At 34.9% G+C, this 22,850-nt stretch overlaps 1 protein-coding gene across 12 annotated transcripts in view; it reads right to left on the bottom strand.

Moving 5' to 3' along the window:
- The window catches only part of RYR2 (ryanodine receptor 2), a 383,225-nt gene that overhangs the window by 187,241 nt on the left and 173,134 nt on the right, over positions 1–22,850 (bottom strand). For all 12 annotated transcript variants that reach the window (XM_085055535.1, XM_085055538.1, XM_085055530.1 and 9 more), the window contains 5 exons: positions 22,368–22,464; positions 12,419–12,493; positions 8,944–9,100; positions 2,654–2,818; positions 1,449–1,570 (listed from right to left, as the gene is read on the bottom strand). In XM_085055535.1, coding sequence (XP_084911661.1) covers positions 1,449–1,570; positions 2,654–2,818; positions 8,944–9,100; positions 12,419–12,493; positions 22,368–22,464 — 616 coding nt within the window. The remainder of the gene's footprint in view (positions 1–1,448; positions 1,571–2,653; positions 2,819–8,943; positions 9,101–12,418; positions 12,494–22,367; positions 22,465–22,850) is intronic.

Raw genomic sequence — 22,850 nt, 5'->3', positions numbered from 1 at the left:
ATACCCAGTTGAAGCTTGGCCCTGCTGAAGTCTGTGATCATTCTCTCTGAGGAGTAGAGGGCTGACTGTTCTCATCCATGTTGCACTTGCCCCTTGCTCAGCTGAATCCCTTTGCAAATAACGCAAAGTTTCAAAAGGGTAGCTACAAAAGGTATCTTTAAAACTACATTTTTACTGTGAGCATGTGATCCAAAGTGCAATTTTTCTACTGACTTTGTGAGAAAGAACTGGAGCATACCCTTGAAAGAATAATTTTCATCCTCTTCAATTCACCTTTTTCTTCTTGGAGTAACATCCTGCCAAAACTAAACTGCTAAACACCACCTTGGACTTCCTGTGCACTCCACAAAGATCTCCACTGTAATTTAGCAATACCTTGATTTGTGAAACCTTATCATTAAATTGCCTTTCTCTGTCATTATCTTTTATGGCATTCTTAGAAGCTTCTATGAAGGTGTATTATTTACAAAGTGACCTAGGGCTTACATTTCTTTTGTATTTCAAATGTCATACAGTAGACAATTTTCCTGATGGGTGATTTTGTCCATTGTTTTTTAAGTACATTTTTATATGTTTTTCAACCAATTGACATGTGTTTGGCTGTGCCTTGATTTAGGACATGGTTCCTTCAGGTCATCATCTCCCAAACAGTTTTTTCCTTCTGACAAATGAGTTTTTGTGAAATTCTTATAATTCCATATAATCTTATTGCATATCAGTCTTTTTCTAATGCAACTACACTGATGAAAGAGCTTTTCATCAATTACTGAAATCACAAGCATTTTAGAATTAGCATCTTATCAGCATTATTTAAGAATAGGAAGATAAATGCAACTTGCATAAATCTGACAGGAATTTTAAATGGCTAATTACTATAAAATACAACACAACATATTTTATGTTTCAAAATATTAAAGAAACAAGTAGCATTAAAAGAGAACAAATAAGCAAAGTGTAATGTGAGGGTGAAAAGAAGGTATCATTTTTAAGAAAAACTTTTTCTTGAGGCAATTACTTTCTTCAGTACACTTGTGTTTTTTATTGATCTGTAGTTATATAGTTATCTCCCTCTTCCAGGTTTTTCAAGGAAGAGCACCTTCGAAAACCATATTTAGAGAAGAAAAACCTAAATGATACACCACATGAATTAAAACAAATTCTAGTAAGGAAAGACCTCTTTTATGGTTTGTTTGCAAATTCAGTATGTTTATGCATTTAACTCAAGATTGAACAATAAATTAATGTTAGAAAACAGAGAAAAAAAACTGACCAGGATCTCTCAATGGACTTATCTGCTAAAACCACAAAGAATTGACATAAAGTCCGGTTTGAGAAGCAATGACTAATTTTTTCCTGAAGGATAAATTGTTCCTTGTGTTACTGGCCACATTTGAATAAAATAAAAGAGGGGGAAAAAAGGGGATGGAAAGGCCATTTTAAAAACATACCTTATAAACCTGTTGAAAAGGAAGACTGTACTACGGATGACACGTGCTGTACGGGATTCTTCATTCTGAGATCTGGACAGTGTTAAACCATCATCCATGTGCCCTTCATGGTGCATTATTGCCTGAAAACAAAAACAAGAAGCAATCACTGCAAAATGAGATATTAAATGAGGAGTCTGAAAACTCACATAGGAAGGCAGGCTAGGAAACGATGGAGTCACGTACAAAAACAACAATTTGATTAAAGCCAGATAGTTCCGTGGTTTAGTTTCTCATGTCCAAGGACACACCTGTATTGAGCCAGCAGGTTCAGGGCAACAATAATCTCAAAGCCCCAGCTTTTGTAAACAACTTACTTTATTTAAAAAAAAAAAATTAAATCTAAGGGGTTTTTGTTTGCTGTTGGTTTTTATCAACATTAAAAACAGTTTCCTCATAGAACAGCAGATCCCTAATGCATTCAAGGTCATAACAGGCACTCTTTACTGGTCCTCATTTCCAAGGGTGTTACTGGCCTTCTTTTCTGACTATGCACTGAGTAATTTCCAATAACTTATGGTTTTTCATATTTAGTAATCATGGCTCTGAAGGTATTCAATCCAATCTACATAAATATTTTAAACCCCGGCTCTAGCTTTGCAGTACTGGTATCTAAAACAGTCATAGAAAATCATACAGTGTTAAGTTGCAAAAGAATATTTTCCCTACTTTATGATGCTGAGCTAGCATTCTGCTTGGCTGTGATTATTCTGTAAAGAAAGAAATCTCTCAGGACTCAAGATTTGAACACTCCAGCCCAAAAGGTAATACACTTACAACATGAAAAGAAATATTGTGAACTAAAAGCCTCCTCAATCCAAACTACATTGAAGAAAGGAATTCTAGCATATTTTATTGGTTGCTACTAATATTTTAGTTTGAAATCCAATATATCCAGATTTATCAATGTGTGTGAGTTAAGGTCTACAGGTAACACATGCATTTTGCCTGGCTTGAGTTTGAGAATTCAGGTCATCACTTAACTTTTAATATGTAACTGAAAAAAATCCAGTCATTCAGAGAGCAAGCATGCTAAGGCATGCTTAAAATAATTGAAATCCAGAAATTAGCTGGTTCATGTAGCTCCCTTCATTTCTCACCCCCTAGCCCCCACCCACCCTATCAGACTGTGAGTGAATGAAATACATTCCTATTTACAGTCTTACCTTTCGCTGCAGAGAACCCATTCTGACAGACTTTGCATCAGCAGACTGGTACGTGAGCCATAAGCCTGTATCCACGTGTTGTATGAAGCATATTGAATCCCCATACTTTATTTCAGGTGCTCCCATTCCATCCACCTCTTTTCTTGTCCCTATGTCCAACTTTTCCTGATGAAGGAAAAAAATATACACACGAACAATAACCAACATGTTAATATTTGCATAAAACATTAAATATCAGGCAATTGTCCAGAACAGGACCTAAAAGAATATTTAAAATTCTTCTTTAAAGATACTACGAAAAAATGGGAAAATGTAACTTTTAGTTAAAGACAAAGAGAAATACTATCCATTCAAAAACCTATCTTATTATGCTTGGAAAGCCATGTGTCTTCATTTTACCTGCAGGGGAAAGAACTAGGATCATAATTGACAGTATGTGTCATTACTGAAACATAAGAGCTTACAAAACAACCCCAGATACATTGACTCTCCTAGATGAACCAGGCATTAACCTCCACAAGCTTTTTCTTGGGCATTTTGTTGTGTTTTTCCTGCCTGGAAAAGATGAGCTCCATCCAATGGTCACAGAGAGATGGTCTTTAACCTGTCACTGCCCAACAATGGGCTCAGTATTTTCATGAAAAAAGTGATCCATTTCTGGATGATTAGCCTGCAAACTGATAATGGCATGACAGCACATCATTCCAGCTGGTGTCTTGTAGAGACAGCAGTTGCTTCAGGAGAGGAAATGTAGTATCCCAAACGATACTAGAGTTTGTGGCTGTAATTTGTGGTGTTTCCCCAATACCTAGCTCTCCCAAGAACAAACTGCTTCTGAACAGACATAGATTATGGACAAACAGCCCCTGCATCCTGCTTCATGGCAGATCATCCACTTAATCTCTCAAAAAACATATGGTTCAACTGACTGATACACCTATTTGGCTGTACATTCAGTAGGCAATGTGACCCCCTTAATCAAGGAAAGCTTCAATATTCCCTGCTTCTCCTGCTCAGCATGAGAGGACAAGCATCTTCCTGCAGCTACTCACGGTAATGTTACAACGAGTGAGACAAAAATTTCTACTTCTACTCATCTACAACCATGAAAGATTAGAAGAATGATTACATCATACACATGTGCCCTATCAATGTGGGGAGACAGCTTCACAGTAAAAGATAACAAAGATTGGGGTTCTTAAATGAACAAACAATCTCTAACTTTTTAAAGGATTTTTAAAGTAAAGGGAGATGTCCAGTAACTAGATTTTCAGCCTATTATCATAAATGCATTTTGAAGCATTTGAAAAAAGAAAAAAGTAAAACAGTATTGAGGTGAATTTCTTATGATTACTTCTCATAAAATTAAATTTTCAGATATAATATATTCATCAATTCAGCTTCTTTTCTGATTGTTTCTGGATACAAATGTTAATTTCACTACCTTGTAAATGACTTTCAGCACTTCCTAAGTGCTGAAGTTCTTATTAAAATCTTCTCCATTGATACATGCTAATAACTGATTTATTAATAATCTGATGCAAATTACAGAGTTTTTGTGTGCTTCTATTTCATTGTTAATCCATTATTTTGCTCACATCATTTCTCTAAAGGTTGTATTCAATTCTTTCAAAAGTTAGCACAAATAACCTGATAGTAATAACATTTGGAAATTGAAAAGCTACTTATAATATGACATTGCAAACAAATGATGATACAGGAAAAAATAAATTAGATCCTGATTTCAAGCTCCAGTTTTCTGAACTCCCTTCATAACTAGAAGATATTGTGAACCTTTCTGAACATACTGTGCTTCTACATTGGAAGATTTTCCTTTTTTCAGGTCTCACAATTAAGTTCTTAAGATGTGAATACAAGAATTCACAAATCTTCTCATGAAGCACTGTAATTAAGGTGAAGGATTATTAATTTAAAGTAATTTTTCATTCTTTGTTTAAAATCTACTGGCTGTAACAGAAAGTGAAGCGGCTTGATATTGAAATCTTCATTCCTATTAGAATTAAATTTACTTGGTATAAAAATTGCAGTGCCAACAACCTTTCAAACAATATCTCTGTTCTCACTGATGTAAATACACCAACAGCTCTGTGTAAAGCCCAGATTGAAATCAATCCCATTAAACTGAGCTCTGTCCTGCAAAATAAGTATAGCAGCCAGGAAAGCACAGTGTAAAAGTTGGGCTAAACACAGGAGAGAAAAGAAGGCTAGCGGATGCTGTGGGGGCAGCAGGCATTAGACTATTCATTTGGGGACTTCAAGACATTGAGCATTTTGTGTGAGTGAACAGGAACCACAGATTGTTTATAAAGGTGAAGATTTGAATGGAGTGCTTGGTTTATAGCAATAAACAGCAGGTAGTTGAGAAAGTACATATAATGACTCAATCTCATTATCTACTGTAAAATAGTTCATCAGTGAAAATTAGGATCTGAAAAACATCAGAAATCACTATGTCACTAATTAATAATGGTACATTGGCATAGACATTACATGATGCAAGTTTCCAGCCACACACTTACCACATATGCAACCTGTCATTACTGAACCATCTGCTAATGCCTCCTACAGCATTTTTGCAAAGATAACCTTATTTGCGGTATTACTTGCAGTCTAGCCTCATTCTCAGATGATCAACCTTTTCTAAACAAGGATCCAAAATCTTCATATATAACACTGGCCCAAACAGCAACAAGTGAGTTTTGCAAGAGTCTGTAAACCATCTCAGTATTGCAAAGAATGCATTGGAAATTAATGGGTTTATTTAACAACAAGCCGGATTTTCTCCAGAAGGATGTGCTCTTTATAAACAGTTTTTATTCCATGCATAAAAGAACACAAGACAATCTTCCCACTTTTGTTATGGGCTAAATGAACAAAATGTTTTAAAACGGTTTCATTCTAATGCAGAGAAAAATATTCTATGAATCCTTAACTTAAACATGTTATTCCAGTCTAATGTTTCTGTTTAACTCCTTATAACATTCCAAAATGGATTCCCTTGATTAAGGCTTGTCCTTTCAACTTTATCTACTGTCACCTGACCTAACCTATACTGTCTGGTGCACACTTTCAAGACTGATATTCTAAGACCTCACTGATTGCAAGAAGCTAATTTATGGCTGCTTTTTAAGCTGACATTATCATAATTCTTATGAAACACTAGGAAACGGAAATGAAACATTAGGAAAAGGAAAAAGCTGAAGAAAAGGCATCAAATTTTATTAAAATGTATGCATTTCTGTCCACTGGAAAAGACTGTGGACAGGAAAACCAGACTCGATACAGAATGTAGAAACATTTCTAAATTGGTAAAATTACCTTATTTCAGTGGAATAGTGATATTAAAAAAATGTTTCTTTTATCAAAATGAATCAATATTGAACAAATGAAAGAGAAAAAAATCCACAAAACTTGGCCTCTACAAACACAAGTCTATAAAAGAGCAATATGTTTGGGAAATAAATAGTAGATATCTGTGGACATCCTGTGCTAAGTGAAACAAAACTACTGAAGAAAAAAAAATTTTCTGAATTTCAGGTGCTTGAAAGGCTAATATATTTTGTAGTTAATGATAATTATTAGGGTAATATATGATAACCAGAGCAAAAAGGCCAATTATCAGAAAGAAAAATGAAATTACTGTTAGCTCCTCAGAAAATCCGTATCTTCTGACTGCTGTTTGGCAACACTTGGTGATATTTTCAAGCTTTCACAAAAGTTCAAAACAAACAAACATTAAAAACCATTTAAGCTTTCTAGTTCTCTTTGGGGCTATTTTTTAAATTAAGTAATGGCAAGCTAATATGTTTAAGATGATGAGCCCTTGCAAATAGTAAGGCTAAAATAATAAATGTTAAGCCTTTATATTTGCATATGAGTCTTCAGATTTACAGGTTATACAATTCCAATACTATCTCTGCAAACATGAATGCTGCTATCCACTTGGAAATTTAAATTATTATTTACTCACATGCACGAAGGAACTGATTAATTAACACTTTCTGCTCCTTGTTTGTTTTTGCCTATTCAAAGCTAATTTACTATTGTGCAACAAGTGGGATCTTCAAAATTCTTTTTCCCACATATTTTCAAGTACTGCAAGGAAGAATTAAGACTGTGGCAAAATGAAAAGGGATGAAATTTCTGTAAGAAAGACCTAGACACTGGAAATACTCACAGGTATTAATGTTCTGTACTCAGTAAAGAAGTCTAGGGACTCCCTTTTATCCATGAATAATTTTGGGGGGTGCTAAGTACAAGCAACAACATAGGTGAAAGTTTGGATGGCTTGTTCATACATTCTCAGAGAAAGAGACCCTAAATCTACTTACCTTTTCTACAGAGCCTTTACAGAACTGCTAAAAATTGAAATCTTTATTTTAATAGCCTTTCCCAGAGAGGCAAAGCACCTAAAAATTTGCAATGCCTGTATCCTAATAAAGTGAAACAGTGAAACTCCTGTAAGTCCAAAGTGGGAGACTGCATCACAGGATGGGTCATGTTGGATGGGACCACAGCAGGTCATCTGGTCCAAGTTCCCTGCTCAAGCAGGGTCATTCTAGAGAATTTGGCACAGGATTGCATGCACACTTGACTCATCCTCAGTAAACCACACACACTCATCCTCCTCTGTGATATCTCTATAATTCCCTCCAAATAGGTCATTCATTAAAATGAATGTTGATATCTACAACATTTACATCAAATGTGATCTTCCAGATTTCCCATTTCTTTGAAAATCCATATTTAAACATCACTAAGATTATACTTGTCATGCTCTGATTAGTTTATACACCCCTCTTAAAATTCTCTCATTACTTCAAGAATTGATTACTATAACAAGTTTCTACCTGCCCCAAAGCCTTTTGTCTCTGCTCTGCTCAGCATAGGATTGATTTGGGCACTAACAACAACAAAATAAATGTTAACCTTTTATTTTGAGCATGGTAGAACAAAACTATTTCAAAATATAAAACTTCAAAATAATTTCAAGTAAGACTTCCAAATTCAGGCTGAAAAAAGAATAAAAATAAACTTCAAATACAGCATCGCCTGGTCTCCAAAATACATGTGCATACACTACGTAGAAAATAGAGACAAGCCCTACCCAACAAGAGACATTCTTTATTACTAAAAATTTTTGCCTTCAAATATTTTTTAGAATAAATAAACCATGTAACACTAGAGCACAGTATATTGTTCCACTCTTTTTGGAGCAATCCTTGCTGACAACCCATCCTGAAAATCAGTGAATTATTCTACCCCTCTTGCTCTAAAGTGTTGAGATCTATAGTAGCTGCAACATGAAATCCACAATATGGTTGCATTGCATTGTCCTAAAATATTTAAGCATTTCTCTGACTTTTGTAATTGGTTTTCAAAATGATTGTCTGGCTCTCAAAATCATCTGAACTACAGTCTTTTTTATCAAGGTGCAAAAGTCTATATACCTGCTTTTGGCTATCTGTTCTTTTCTTATTTTCCCTAGCAGGCAAATAATTAAAAATTATATATATATATATATATATTTATATAAAATGGTACAGAGAAGTTTATTGAGTAATTCTGTTTAATATTACTTCATATTTTAGAAGATAGTTTTTTACAACAAAATAATTGTTGGATAATTGTCAGAGACTCCATGCTACAGGTGAAAAGCCTGAGAAATCAAAGGATATTTCAAAATTTATTGTAGTATTATTCTTAACTGTTTACCCACCACAAACAGTACTGGTTTAAACTCAAAATGCTTATTGAAATTGTCAAAATGAAAAGTCAAATTCTTGTAACTTCAGATTAGACTGCAGTAAATTATCTGATGAAAGAAATCTTGAATTTCCAATTTAATTTCAATAACTCACAATATTATAAATTTTTCCTCTATAAGACAACAGATATAAGCAGTGAAGCAGCAGAGAAGTTAATCAGAAAAACAAATTAGAAATGAGTAAACTGCTCAAAAGTGGGCAAGCAGTACAAAAAAAAACCAACCCAACCAATGAAACAACAAAAGCAAACAACAAACTAACAAGGAAAAAATAAACAAGCCCACAAACAGATAGCCAGGTAGCAATACACAGAATAAGTATGATAGAAAAAGCTTTCTAGATATTGATTATATTGCATTTTGGAATGTTTTTAATCAGTGAAAAGGTAGAAGACTGCAATAATTAATGCAATCACAACAAAGATAAAATATCTAAATCTTGCTTTTTGCTGGAGAGCTTGGAATTATTACTAGTAATATTAATGCTGCACTGATTCCATACCTTGGAAGACCGAAAACAGAATGCTGTAGATTTTACATCTGCCTTCTCTTTCTCTGTAAGAAGAAGACTCTTGTCATCCAGGAGACTTAAATATTTTCCTGTTGTTATATGTCTTAGTCTGAATGGCTGTCCCCATCTAATATGGCTGCCACTCCACCTAAGAGAGTCCATAGAAAAGAATTATATTAATAAAAATTAACTACTGGCAAAAATATTTTAAATTAAAATATATTGCAAACTAGTTGCTAAAAATAGGAAATTCACATGTTAGAGTATCAGCAAGAAAGTGGCTGCTTCATGGTTATCCCCTACAAAACAAACTCTACATATTCCCAACAATTCCCCTACAAAAAAATTCTAATAAATAATGTTAAGGTCTTCTTTTTCACAAGCTGCCTTTGTTCCAACTGAATTCCTCTTGAGAGGAGGTACAGACCGCCCACAGAAAAGGAGGCTTATGCTGTACACAAAGAGTTTAGATCTGCCAGTTCCCTCTCTAGCATTTCATCATACAGCAGCTGGGATTCTTCACTCTCCCAGTGTTCTCATCTTTCAGCAGTCAGCAGATTTTAAGCACACTTTAAATGTTGTGCAAAAATAAAATGGCAAAAAAAAAAAAATAGAAAAATTCCTAAAAATAAATATGAAAACATATTAAACAAAAAAAAAAAAAAAAAAGGCTCAGATTCTTCATATTCTATAGAAGGAAGAAAGGCAAAGCTTATCTAAACTCCCCAAAAATTACTCAAATTAAGATACAGGTCACAGGTTTCCTGCTTCTTGCCCTAAGAAGAAAATTCAGCCCTGCTGTTCTTCCTGTTTAATTCTGGAAGTTAAACTTGTCTACGGGTTACTAAGGAGTATGCATTTCACAAAGGCATTTCAGAAGCTTTCTCAAATATTCCTTAAATTGGAAACCTGTCAGAACTAGACTATTTTCCTAATCTTCACAAAACTTTCTTCAGTCATATCTTCAAAAGTTTACACTTCAGATGTATGTGAACGTTGCATTTTGGAGAGGAAATCATGTATTTATCCTGTGCTTGAAAATGCCCATCATAATGGAGTTATGTTATACTGCCAAGGTTCTGCTGTGCTTCCACAAATACTAGAAATTCTCTATGCTTACTGTGGCTTCAAAGAGCTTAAAATTATTGACACATTCACATAATATCAATGAAATGTACAAATGCATCCTTATGAACTTAATCTGCTTATAAACTTAGTCCACTATCAGAATTTTGTATTACTGCATTTTCTCACTTTTCTTTAAGGTAATTCTAGGTACAGGACTTAAAAATATCACAAGTTTTTATGTATATGATTTTGTATGTACTCACATGGAAGTCTGAAAATTCCTGAAGTTCACACTTACACAGGTTTAAGTAATTCTGCCTTTCCCTGACACATAGATGTAGCATATTAAAGCACTTACCTATCCAGTACCAATATCCACTTGTCTAAATGTGTCTTGTTAAGAGCTGGCCATACGGCATGCAAAGTATGCAAAATCAATTCGGCAGACATTTTCAACGTGCAGTTTTTGAGATGTTTCTGTTTTTTAACAGGATTTATTACACTTTAGTGATTAAACCTCTAAACATTTTCAGTTATTGGTTTTAAAGAGGACAGAAGAATAAAAATGTTTTTGCCCTCAACTATTTTTTTTTGTAATCTAGAGAGTCTCTTCTGTTTAAGTCAAGGGAGCTTTGGGGTAGAAGGAAATATGGAAGCTTTATATCTTAGAAACACATTTATCTTTTTCTGTCTCCTGCACAGCAAAGTTCATATACTCCACAAAACGACATTTGAGTCCAGTGTTCTAGCATAACTTCTGTTTCTCTAGTCAGTAAAATGTCAGGTCATGAATCTCAGCTATTGTGTTGCTGAGTCTGGTAAAATACATCAGTTCTGCACCTTTCATATTACGGGTCATGCTGGGGAGCTGCCTTTTCTCTTGTCTGATTCAATTTTCTTTTGGACCCAATAGCTACAGACCATAAGAAAAAAAAGTAACATAATTGAGCCAGGCTCCTAGTTCATGCCTGCAGCATAGGAAAAATAACAATTCATGTGCACTTACAAGAAAAGTCTTTTGAGCAGAAAGTATCTTGTGAGGCGATTTCTGACTACTAAAAATATTTTTTTACAACGTGAGAACATGAACCCTGTCACCTTTTGGGAAAGAAATCAATGCTGAGCAATAGTATTTGGTGTCCCATGGCAGGGAATCCCAAGGGCATCTGCACATGTAGACTGCCCAGGCAATTTTTATGAGAGCTCCCCACTAATGAATAGAGTTGAGAAAAAAAAATTTCCTTTAGAAACATGCAAAATTCACATAGCATTGTATCTGCAGTCATTCTGGGGATGACTACAACTGATTGAGAACTTCAGGCATGCACATACAAAGCTACAAATTGAAGCATTTGCATGAATAGTAATGGACTGCAATTCAGGACTGAATGTATATAGCAATTAGAACACCATACAGGAAAATGGGTTGGTGAGGGCTGTGTAGGAGAGAGTGTTACTCTTGGGATTTTATTTGGTTCTTTCTTTCCTGGTAAGAAAATAATTTTTTAAAAGAAAGTTTATCATTGTCTTTGTTATAATTGTTTTGACAGTTCTTACAATTTCTCTCAGTCATATATGTTCGAATGTTTGCCCTTGAAAAGTTTGTATACAATGCCTGTCAAAGTGATATAGATGATGGTCTTAAAAGAAACCTGTCATTTCTTGGATCCCCATGTTGCTCCAGTACTGCTTACTAGGGAAGTAAATGCCATGAAAAAACAAAAAGACAGGGATCCTTCCACAGTTCTCTGTTGTTGTCACTGTCTCAAGGCCTATTTTAGTCCAAAGGAAAAATCTCACTGCCCTATCACTGACATTTAATGTCATCCTATTAATAAAATGCACACAAAGAAAACAGCATCATTGGAGTGTAACCTTTTCATAAGCTGCTCTGATTTAATCTCTAAAAAGCAATCATTTATTATTCACTAGAAACTTTATCACAAGCACATGTCCTAATATAAGTGCAATTTCACACTGCAATTACCTTAACAAACAAGGCACAATTCCTTACTATTACTCCAACACTTCCAATAATGCAGAGAGAATTTTTTCTGAATTTTTTTTTATTTTAAAGACTTCCAAATGGCTTAAACAAGCTGGGTGAGGAGTGTCACACTTTTTTTTTTTTTTAAGGAACAGTTCTGACTCTGTCATGTATGTGCTAAAAATGTAAATTGTGAATTCACTGAGAGCTTTAAAAAATAATCAAAACACACACACTCTCTATAGAAACTGGTTTACCATTTAATAAAAGTCATATAAAGCATTTTAAAGGATTATTTTAGTTTTACTAGTCGGGATTTATAATTATCACTTTGATTTTGTAGGATCACTCTTACTGTACAAAAAGTCTCCTGCCAAATGTCCTTCTTTTTCTGAGACAGATTTTACTTACGCAACTCTTAGAGTCTCTAGTCGCCAAAGGGAACGAGCATGAATGGACACAGCACCGCCTTCATAATGGACAGTTCTGAAAACCAACAGCAGCACAGACTAAATGTTCAGCAGAATTCGTCATCATATGTGTTTGTTCATTTAACCACATCTCTCATTTTAAGATTGTCAAAACAATTACTGCATTTGTCAGATTCAAAGATTATTAGATTCAAAACCCACTCTTGTCAATTAAACCTTCAGACTCAGTTATTCAAATTTTGTTTTCATTGTCCTTAGCACCCATTATTGTGACATTCATAATAACAAGGTAAATACAGTGCTTGCTTAGACATTTTTCTTGGCTATTAAGGGTAGACAATCTGGGGAAGAAATAATATTAGTAACCTAATATTTACAACATTTCTAGATTCTAACAAAAACCAAACATCAAATAATGATAAAGATTTGTAATCACTGCATGTATGTCCAAAGAAAGGTAGTGTCTTCTCAGAGCTTATACTATTAAAATAACTGCAACCTACTACACTGAATTTTGAAAATGAACTTATTTAGCACTTTATTTTAATACCATAATGCCTAAGGTATTACATCAACCACAGTGATGCAGTCTTCACACATTTCAGATATTAACAGCTTCATATTTACAGATTTTTATATGTAATGACCTCTCCAGTCCCTGCATATAACCAGAAATCTAAGTATCTCTAAAAAACAGTTATTTGATCCTCAAAAACAAGGGGCTTTTCTCCATTATTCTACACACATGTAAGTGATATATACTGGATGCACAAAATTATTAAGGTTTATGGCCACCAAAAGCCCTGAGCAGGTAACCTGGTTTGTCTTCAAAGTAAACACTAAGGAAAGTTAGCACTGCCATACTAAATTTAGGAAGCCATTCTTTGGATTGTGTCCTACCTGTGCCTATATTTCTGCCCTATGACACTGACAGAATTTAAAAACCTAGGCTTTTCCTTTGGGAAAATTAATAACACAGTCACTTATGCAAAGAAGTGCTGTCACCATGTTTATCAGATTAAGCATACCAGGGAACTCTGCCAAACAATGGCCTCATTTTATAGATCCTGGAAGACCTTATTTGAGTAAAGGTTGCAATCTTCAGCCAAGATCAGGCACCGCCAAAAATAGCCAGAGGCATATCTTCAGGGAATATTGATAAGGAAATTGTAGGCATTCTCCATTCTTTACTAAAAGCAATTTTTTGAGGACTACAATTTTGGAATCAAGTACATAGTACTTACTAGGCTTTAGCTTTCAAAGTCCTGCTGTGGATATAATACAGAGGGACTGAATGCTTAGCACAGAGGAAAACCCAGCATCGAAAGAAATACTCCCAGACATTGCAAAAGAATGAAGATGAATCATACAAGAGAAAAAATGAGTCCAAACACAAAATAAATACATCTCACTACAATTTCAGAATCAGTCATACTGAGCATTCATGACCCAGGTATAAATAGAAACTCTGGCACATGGTCCATGTAGCAAGAAGTTATAGGTGGGTATATAAATATGTATAATATTCACCCCTTGACCTCATATTCACCACTTTCTCCAAGTATTATTTCAGCCATTTGCTGCAATGGTTGTGCTGCTAGGAGCAGCTGCTAGGAGCAGCTTGCAGGTATTAGCAAGTCTCTTATTTCTCTCTCATGGAAGGAAATTAAATTCAAAGTTAATCTTATTTTTTATCAGAATTTACCTTTATTAGTACAGTAAAATGCAATTGCTAAGCAACCTTGAACTCAGCTATTTCTCTGTTCAGATACTCTCCCTGCTCTTCAGGTATTTGTTCAAATTCTGCAGCTAACAGACCAAGACTGCATTTATGTTGTAACATCTCAAGAATAACAGATCAGATGTCACCCTGGTTGGTTGGTTTGGATTGGGAGTGGGATGGTGTGGGTTGTATTTTTGGGCGGCTTGGGTGGGGGTTGTCAGTTTTTTTCAAAGTTGAAACATTCTGATTACATTCTGGCTTATTTCAGTATGAACCTCACTCACAAAAATGCATTTGGAATCCTTGCACTTGCATATTGCATAATACAAAATTTAATTTTATTCAGCCAGTTTCAAGTCATTAATTATATGAAAAATCACATTGAAGAAAAGGTTTAAATTCATAAGAATGTTTCATTCTTAAGTTGGCACCTTTTTACTTTCCAGGGATGAAGCCCTCTCTCACAATGGAAACCCAAAAGCTGTCACCAGTTTCTCAGTTTAATTATTCTTTTGACACTGGTTTTGGATTACACATAGCTGTTGGTTCAGTGTAACATTAAATATCTAAAAGACCTCCCATATTAAAAGAATGGCTTTTAATGGGTGAAATAGTTTACTTTTATGTGACTGTCTATCCATTATTTCCTTTCTGTGTTCCTTCAAAGGGGAGCTATCGTGTTGCTGTTGAGCAGCTAGCAGAGTAAAGAAAGCACCAGTTCTCAGTTGCAAGAAGGAATGACCTTTATTGTTTTGATTTCATCATATATATAGAGTTTTCAAAAGTCACCCAGATTGGTCGGTCAGAAGCCTTCCCCCAGGCCTGATTGGCCAGGCCTGCACTGCCCAAGTTCTGGGACACTGTTCCAATAACATCCAAACTTTATCTTTATTTATAATACACAAGAAGAATTCTCATGGGAAAAGCCTGTGCTAGCCACACTATCAGTCCTAGAACAGCCATGTAAAATGAGAAAATGGGAAAGAGATAGAAGAGAAGAAATCCTAAATAAAAACACGTGACTTGTTTACCAGAGGAAATAAAAGGGATTCTAGGATCGTCTCTGAATTCCATGTGAATGAACAGGTACAGCAGCAACAGAGGCAGTAAAGGCTAAAAGACAGTGATAAAACTTTAAGGACAAAAGTCAAAAAGGCAGAATCAGAGCCTCAGCAAAATAAGTGACAGCAGTCTGGAGGGAAACTGAAAGAGAGCTGGTGACTGGAGGACTAGGTATCAGGGATCCCTACAGGGAAGCAAAAGGAGAAGCCTGAAGATCAGAGTAAAGGATGGAGCAGCAAGACTTTGTACCAACAGGAAAGAAGATAGATGCTACAAAAAAATAAATTAGCACAAAGCATTAGAATAAGGTGTAAGCTCTTGTGATTTTAACTAGATCCTGTCTTTGCTACAGAAAAGATAATAAAGAAAAAGCTAGCTTTGAACAAAAGATTTTTTCAATGAAGGGCAAGTCACTTTGCATTTACTATAATAGCATGTATGCTGAGCATTGTCCCGAAGCAGATGAATAAGTTCATAACTCAGACCATCTAAAAAATTTTTATGCTAAGGAATTGAACATTCATTTTTACCTCTTTTCATTAAAATTAATTTAGTAAAGTGCTCTGAGATTGTTCAAACCAACTTCCTTAGTACTCACTCTGTATATCATTATTTGATAGGATGCACCTCATTTCTTTTTATGTACTTTTGATGACAGTTCAGTGCTGAAAAGGAAGTATGATTCATAACATTTGAAACCTTCCTGAAGCTGACACTAGTAAGTCATATCAGGTACTGGCACTGCTAGGTCAAATGAAACATTGCTTTTAATGACATGAAATAACCCACAAAAATTCTCTGAATATTGAAGAGTTATTACAGATTTACCTTGACAGGATGAAATAAAATTGAGTTGCAAGGTGCAAAGGTGCACATTACTTGCCAAAAATTAGAGAAAACCTCCACATTACAAAACCTAATTATGAAATTATAAGTAGTGTAAGTGTATAAGGAAAACACAACAGCAGAAGAAGAGAGGACAAGAAGCTACAATGAGCGTTAGTCTTCCTCAAAGCTTGTGATACCTTGTATCTTCAGAGCCATATCCGTAACATTGATTTGTGACATTTTTTCAACTTTTTTCCAATTAATTTTATCCATATATTCTACACTTATGGATTAAGGATATCAACCACTTTTATTTCAAAATAAAATATCTGTAAGTCATTCAGAACCTTTGAGACTTTTCAGGTCATCTATATTATAAAGCCTTAATCGAATTAATTACTTGGTGTAATGAAGTAATTTTTTGGCCTGACCTATGACTGTAAGTTAAATTTAAAACATAGTCCTTTTCCTGACTATGTTGTTCATATATTCAGTTCCCCTTAACCCAAACTAGAGCTGGGACTGGCCGCCGCGTTTGTCTCCCCGTGTCCGGGTTGTGGGTGCAGCACCACGGACAGCGCCGCGGCCCCGGCGGGACCAGCGCCCGGTAATAGCTCCGGCTCTCCCTGTTTTCCAAGCGCCCTTCTCCAGCTTTCCAAGAGGGGATGCAGAGGCAAAGCCACAGTAAATATCAAAAAGATAGTTCAATATCTGAATCTATCATCTTGAATTATAATAATGAAATAATTACACAGGTTTAAAATAGACTACCACGTGTCAAACACCCTGGAGAATCATTATTGAATTTATATTCTTATTAAAATATTGTTCAGCAGAAGGAGGGCAATCATTTCACTGAAATTCACTGACTACAAATGGGAATTAAATGAGGTTAAAATAAATTACATTAAATAACAGTGTTTCAATACTGCTGAAGCAGTCTTGGTTGAAGAACCTGCAAATCCGGAATCAGGGCACCAAAAACAACAGTGTATCTGGACTACATAGAAATCAATAAATCCAAATAAGATGTCAAAGTTCAAGGGAAAGAAATTGTTCCACTTCTCTCAATGACAGACAAGGCTGGTTTTAGTTTGAAAAATCATTCACTATAAAGTTCTATGTATGTTTTCAAAATAATTTTTAAAAGCACAGCTATCACCATTCAAGGCTCAGGGGTAGTTTTGGGTGCAGGGGAAAGGTTATTGATTTATGATGACTGAAAACTTTATGATTTCACATTTCAGTCATAAATCATGCTTCACACATACCAGAACCCAAACTTTCTGAGGTACAACACACTTCCTTAGTTCGCAATGCAGAAACAAAAGGTGTCAGAGAATGGCATGGAAAAATCAAAAGGCGCTGGGATTGGCTAACACTGATTTTGACCATCACTTTAAAACCCTATCCATCTCTGGGACCAACAATAAGTGTTCCATGTCATTTGCAAAAGCCTTAACATATTATGTTTCACCCAAAAGATGTCTCAAAGGCAGGAATGGTAAAACTGCTTCTGAAATTAGGCTACATTTATCCACTCCCCCATGAAGGCCTATTCTGAGTGGATGGTTTGAGAAATTGGAGTCTGCTCCAGCCCAAATGATACTTTGAAAAGTCAGGAGCACTTTTCTCTCTGTCACAGGTAATTGCTTTCCATAATGATATATCTCTGAAGGGTCCAAATTGCACTGCAGTCATCACTTTAAAACACATATTGCAAATCAAAATGCAAATTAGTTTCAATGGGAACATTCATGGTTCCTTCCTAGACTGGGAACTATGAATATCAGAACCCTACTCCTGTGAAGTATTTAAGTTCTGAAAGAATATTAAAAGATGGTGATATAATAAAGAGCAAGCACCACAACCCAATTAAAAAAACAAACAAGCAAAAAAAAAACACCCCATAATTTTGGTTACACACTTCTACTGCTATCTGCTGTTATCTTTTTTGGGGGACTTCTAAGAAAAAAACCACCATCACCACCACTCTCCCCAGAAAACAAAAACAAAAAACCCAGCCACAAAACAAACCCCTTCAACACCAGAAAACAATCCAAAACTACAGTCATGCCTGTATTAATAACTAGCTGACATGTCTACAGGAAACTAAAAATACAACACATAATACAACAATGTCAATAATGCAAAAAAATTCCACTTAATTGAACTGCAAAAGGAAAGCGGGGAGGGGCTGTTTGGCTGATTAAATTGTGATAAACCTATTATGAACAGTTTTAATTATCTTTTTTTAATTGAGAGAGTGAACCAATGGAAAGCAACTTTACAGAAGTACTTCAATATATACATGCTCTAAATGCCAACTCCCATCATAATTAGAATAAATTTATTCATTCCTTTGATATTATAAATTCAAAAGTGAAGACTCAATATTATAATTATGAAATAACAGGTTTTAAAAATAAAAGTGTCACAATTTCAACAGGAAAAATGTCAAAGGAAAGTAAAGACCATTCCAAGGTACCTGTAATACAAAAAGGGATTTAAATCTCATGCTGGATAATCATATATAACTCTCCACCCCCAAAAAAAAAGAAGTATTAAAAATTACTAACAAATTTCTCCTGTATGAAACTGGAGGGAAAGGGAAGAAAAACATTTTATTATATATATATATATTTTTTTTATTTTTTTTTTTAATTTAAATTAAAAAATATACACAATATATACATGATGGAATCCAGACCACAAACCACGTGGACAGAGAGTGAAGGAAAAGGAGTCAAGATAAATACAGACTCACAGCTACTGTGCTACAGCAAAAGCTTGCCCTGGCTTTGAAGATAGATGGAAATCACAGTAATTTTCATATGAACACCAAACTGATGATACTGCTCCTTCTCTTGGCTGTCTATACCTGGATCTATTTTTTAATCTACCTGGAAATGCTTCTGAAATTTGACTTAAAGAGCTACTCTGCAAATTTAGGTCTAGCTTGCTAGAGATAAAAAAGGCACTTTGAAGAATAAAAATACAGTTTAAAGATTCTATGCACAAGGCTTAAACCAGCTGCCTTAAACCAGCAACATACCTAACTAGAATATGCAGTAAATTATATTTCATTCAAATTGCACATACCTGACCTGTTGTCTGTTCCTTTTTTGTCCTTTATCTGGGTCAGTGAGTGAAAACTACCAGGGTATTGTTCACCCTGCCTGTGGCACTTTCAAACTAATACCACTATATTCCTCTACTGTAAAAATAAGTAAATCAACATATTACCACAAGCTTTTCTATTTGCATTGCTTCCAATTAGAATCTGTTTTAATTAGAAAGCAAGTCAAATCTAGCAATTTCAGGGAGGATCTACTTAAAACTGTTTGTTCCCTAAGGAAAAATTAAGTTTCTGACTTGACACCAAAGTCTCTCTTCCACAATACAATGACTCCACCCTACCCTCTAGGGATCACAGTACCACAATCTAAGTGCCACATGGAGGGACACACAAGCTCAACAATTAAGCAAGAAACACAGCATAGACTCAGAAAATAACTGACACAGAAAGTAATTTTATAAGCTTTTTATCTGACTATTTTTGCCACTGTACTCAGCCTCTTCCAGAGTAGATTTGGATGACCTTGACTCAGGGGAAGCTTTGTTAGGTACTGCAAACATGAAGACAGAATCTGCACTGTCACTGCTTCATAGGTCTCTGCCCTGTTAAGTGAGAGTATAAACTCTCTTATGAACAAAAGTATAAACAGCTTGAAAATGTGTGTTTTATTTTGAACTCCTGGCACTCTTTGAAACACTTTCATACTCCAAATTTATGTAACTGTATCAATGCTCTAAGAATAGAGTAAAACAACAGTTATTTTTGGAAACTGCCTAGGAGGATACTTCACATCTAAACTATTTATTTATTCCCTGAAATAGATACCAGGTGACACTATAGAATAAAACTGTTATTTTAGGATTGTCTGATCTCTTATTTATTTGAAAAAGGCATAACGAGGAGGCCTCTGCAGAAAGATAAAAATGAGAAAAAGGGACTAGTGAGTCACAACAGGGATGGAACTTCTCAGTGCTCCTTTATACCACCATTCTGCAGAGCAGACCTGCTCTTCAGGTATATGCTGGAACAAAACAAACTGGGCACAACCACAATAATCTATCACCAGACTATTGCAAGAGGTAATGACAGGATAATATGGAATTATTGTCCTTCAAATACATCATTCCTTAGCATGCCTTATGTGCAAAGTTCCAGAACTTAAATTGAAATGAAAGCCAAATAAATTTGTCTTAAAATTTCCTACCTGCCAAAATTATCCATATTTTTAAATATAATTCTATCAGATGGTGAATCACAATCATCAAAATGAGGTATGATTTCATACTGAAAACTGAAAGGAGCCACAAATTGTTTTGAATAGACAACAGTCCTAATTAGAGATACAAGTATAGGTGCTTTAAATAGTAACTAAATTTACCAATAATTTAAGAGGAGAAAGTGTGCATCACAGAGTGATTATACCTAACTCCATATAATTAAAAGTAATCATAGATTATATTCTAGGTTTATTAGTAAAAAATACTTTAAAATATTTGAGAAAAACAATAGAGAAACTTCAGAAAAGGAGATGAAAAATAAACTTATTTTTATTTTGCATGCTTATTAAAGAAAATTCTGGAACAGTACATTTCAGAAGATGAAATCTGTTTTTATGAAGCACTTAGAGGCAATGTTTCTCAGTTGCTATCAAGAAATAGAAAGACAAAGACATACATACTATTTGTTGCCTACTAGCTCTGCTTCTTTTGGGGTTTTAGATAGATATGGGGAAGGCAGAAAGAAATACAGAACATTACAGAAAGAAATACAGAACATTGCAGATGCCACAGACAGAAATAAAATTATCTTATTTGTTTACAGCACTGGTCTGCAGGTTAAGAAATTAACCAAATTCTTCCCATATTATAGGACAGAAAGATGCATCATTTGAATGCACAAGTAGATCAAATAAGTTTTTTCTTTATTTGCAACTTCACACTCCATTATTGTGGTTTACATATAATGTTAGTCTTGTTGAAAAGAGACAGATTTGTAGTGTGTTCTTAAGCACTGAAGTTCACTACTAATGTGTTTGACCATCCTACAAATCTGAAGTTACGCTGCAACCACATTTTTAAAAGGAATTTTGCAGGATTTAGACTGAAATAAGAGAAAATAGGATCCTATTTATCACCTTAACTTTTCATCACTTCCAGGATGAGAATAATAATAGCAGTGATAAACTCCAAGCTATCATGACTCTCACATGGTAACTAAAATTAAAACATGAACTGATCACATTTTAAGTATCACCATTTTGAACTATCTTCTGCTTTCAAAAACTATTCCTTCGTCTGAAAATGAGAAATATCCACAAAGTGTTGGCCACCAGCTGTATAAGAAAACTTTAAGGTTTCTCTCATTAACATTTAAAGATTCATAGAAGAATTTTGCTATGAGACCTTCCAGAGTCTTGCCCTTATCTTTACAACTGAGAATACGTAGAATAAAAAGCACATTTCTATTTGCAAATGAAGAAAACTCATTCTGATGAGTGAGTTAATGAATAGCACCTTCTTTGTCATGGAAATGAAGCTACCCAATATGCTGCATTAAACAAACTATTCCAAAATATGATTTAGTAAGAGTTAGCAACATTTAGCCTGGAGGAAGAAATAAATTATACGACACTGCCTGACTGAAAAGAAGCTTAGGGCATATTTTCTTAGAGCAAACAAAGAGGACTGATGCAATTACTCCACTGAGAGATGCCACTTACGGTGTCAGTTTTCTCACTATTTGGATTTTTTAGTTAACACAGAGAGACACATACCAAGTTGTCATCACTTCTCTGCTTCCATTCCAGAATTTCTTGGGTCAAGGAAGTAACCATAAATTAAATTCTAGACTGCCATGACAGGTAGACTTGGGATCAATTCCCACATTAGATGCCTTGAAAGGTTGGGCATTATTCTTACATACCATGTCCTGGGGAATTTTTTGTGATTACAGAAATAAATGGCAGTAAAAAAAACCAATAAATTTAATTCATGGTGGTTTTAAATCAGTAAAAATGACAGTAAATTATCAAAAATCACTATTGCGTTTACATCTGGTAAGCGAAATCACACTTGAACAATACTGAAAAGAAAATACAAAGTTTATATCAACAATATTCATTCTTATGAGTATTAAATCTCATCTCAACATCCTTCAAACATCTGTACCATCAGTGACACTTAATACTGATTCAGCAACATTCATTAACCATTATTCTGTTATGAGGTAGAAACCTACCTTCTTTGTTCTTCTCCATGTTCACCCGAAGGGACTGTCAAACATTCATCCATGTGACCATGCAACAACCTCAGAACATCCCCTCCTATCAGGTATCCTTGAATAAAGGGAAAAAATTGAGTGCATTTCTCTAAAAGCAGCAACATGTAAAACTATAGTTCAAACTGTAATAAATACTATCAGGTTAGTTTCTTTTTTATCTATTTTTTATCTATTGGCGTTTTATGTTAATTTTAAAAAGGAGTTGGAAGAAGGGGAAAATATCCAAAACCCAGCGGAGCCAGTTGAAGATTGCCAAGCAAAAAGCTTCAAGTCAGCAAGTAGGGAAGGATGGATCAGACTAAAGAAGAGCTACAGGTAGGGGATCCTACATAGTTACCACAACTCAGCAAAGTACTGAACCAACCGAAATAAGGAAACCAAGGACTCCTCTCCCAGATTACCACAGAAAAAGTGGGAAACTCTTCCATATTACCAATTCAC

Source organism: Lichenostomus cassidix, chromosome 3 (genome assembly GCF_008360975.1).
Source record: "Lichenostomus cassidix isolate B80296 chromosome 3, HeHo_3.0, whole genome shotgun sequence".
NCBI lineage: Eukaryota > Metazoa > Chordata > Aves > Passeriformes > Meliphagidae > Lichenostomus > Lichenostomus cassidix.
This window is presented reverse-complemented; position numbering and strand designations above follow the sequence as displayed.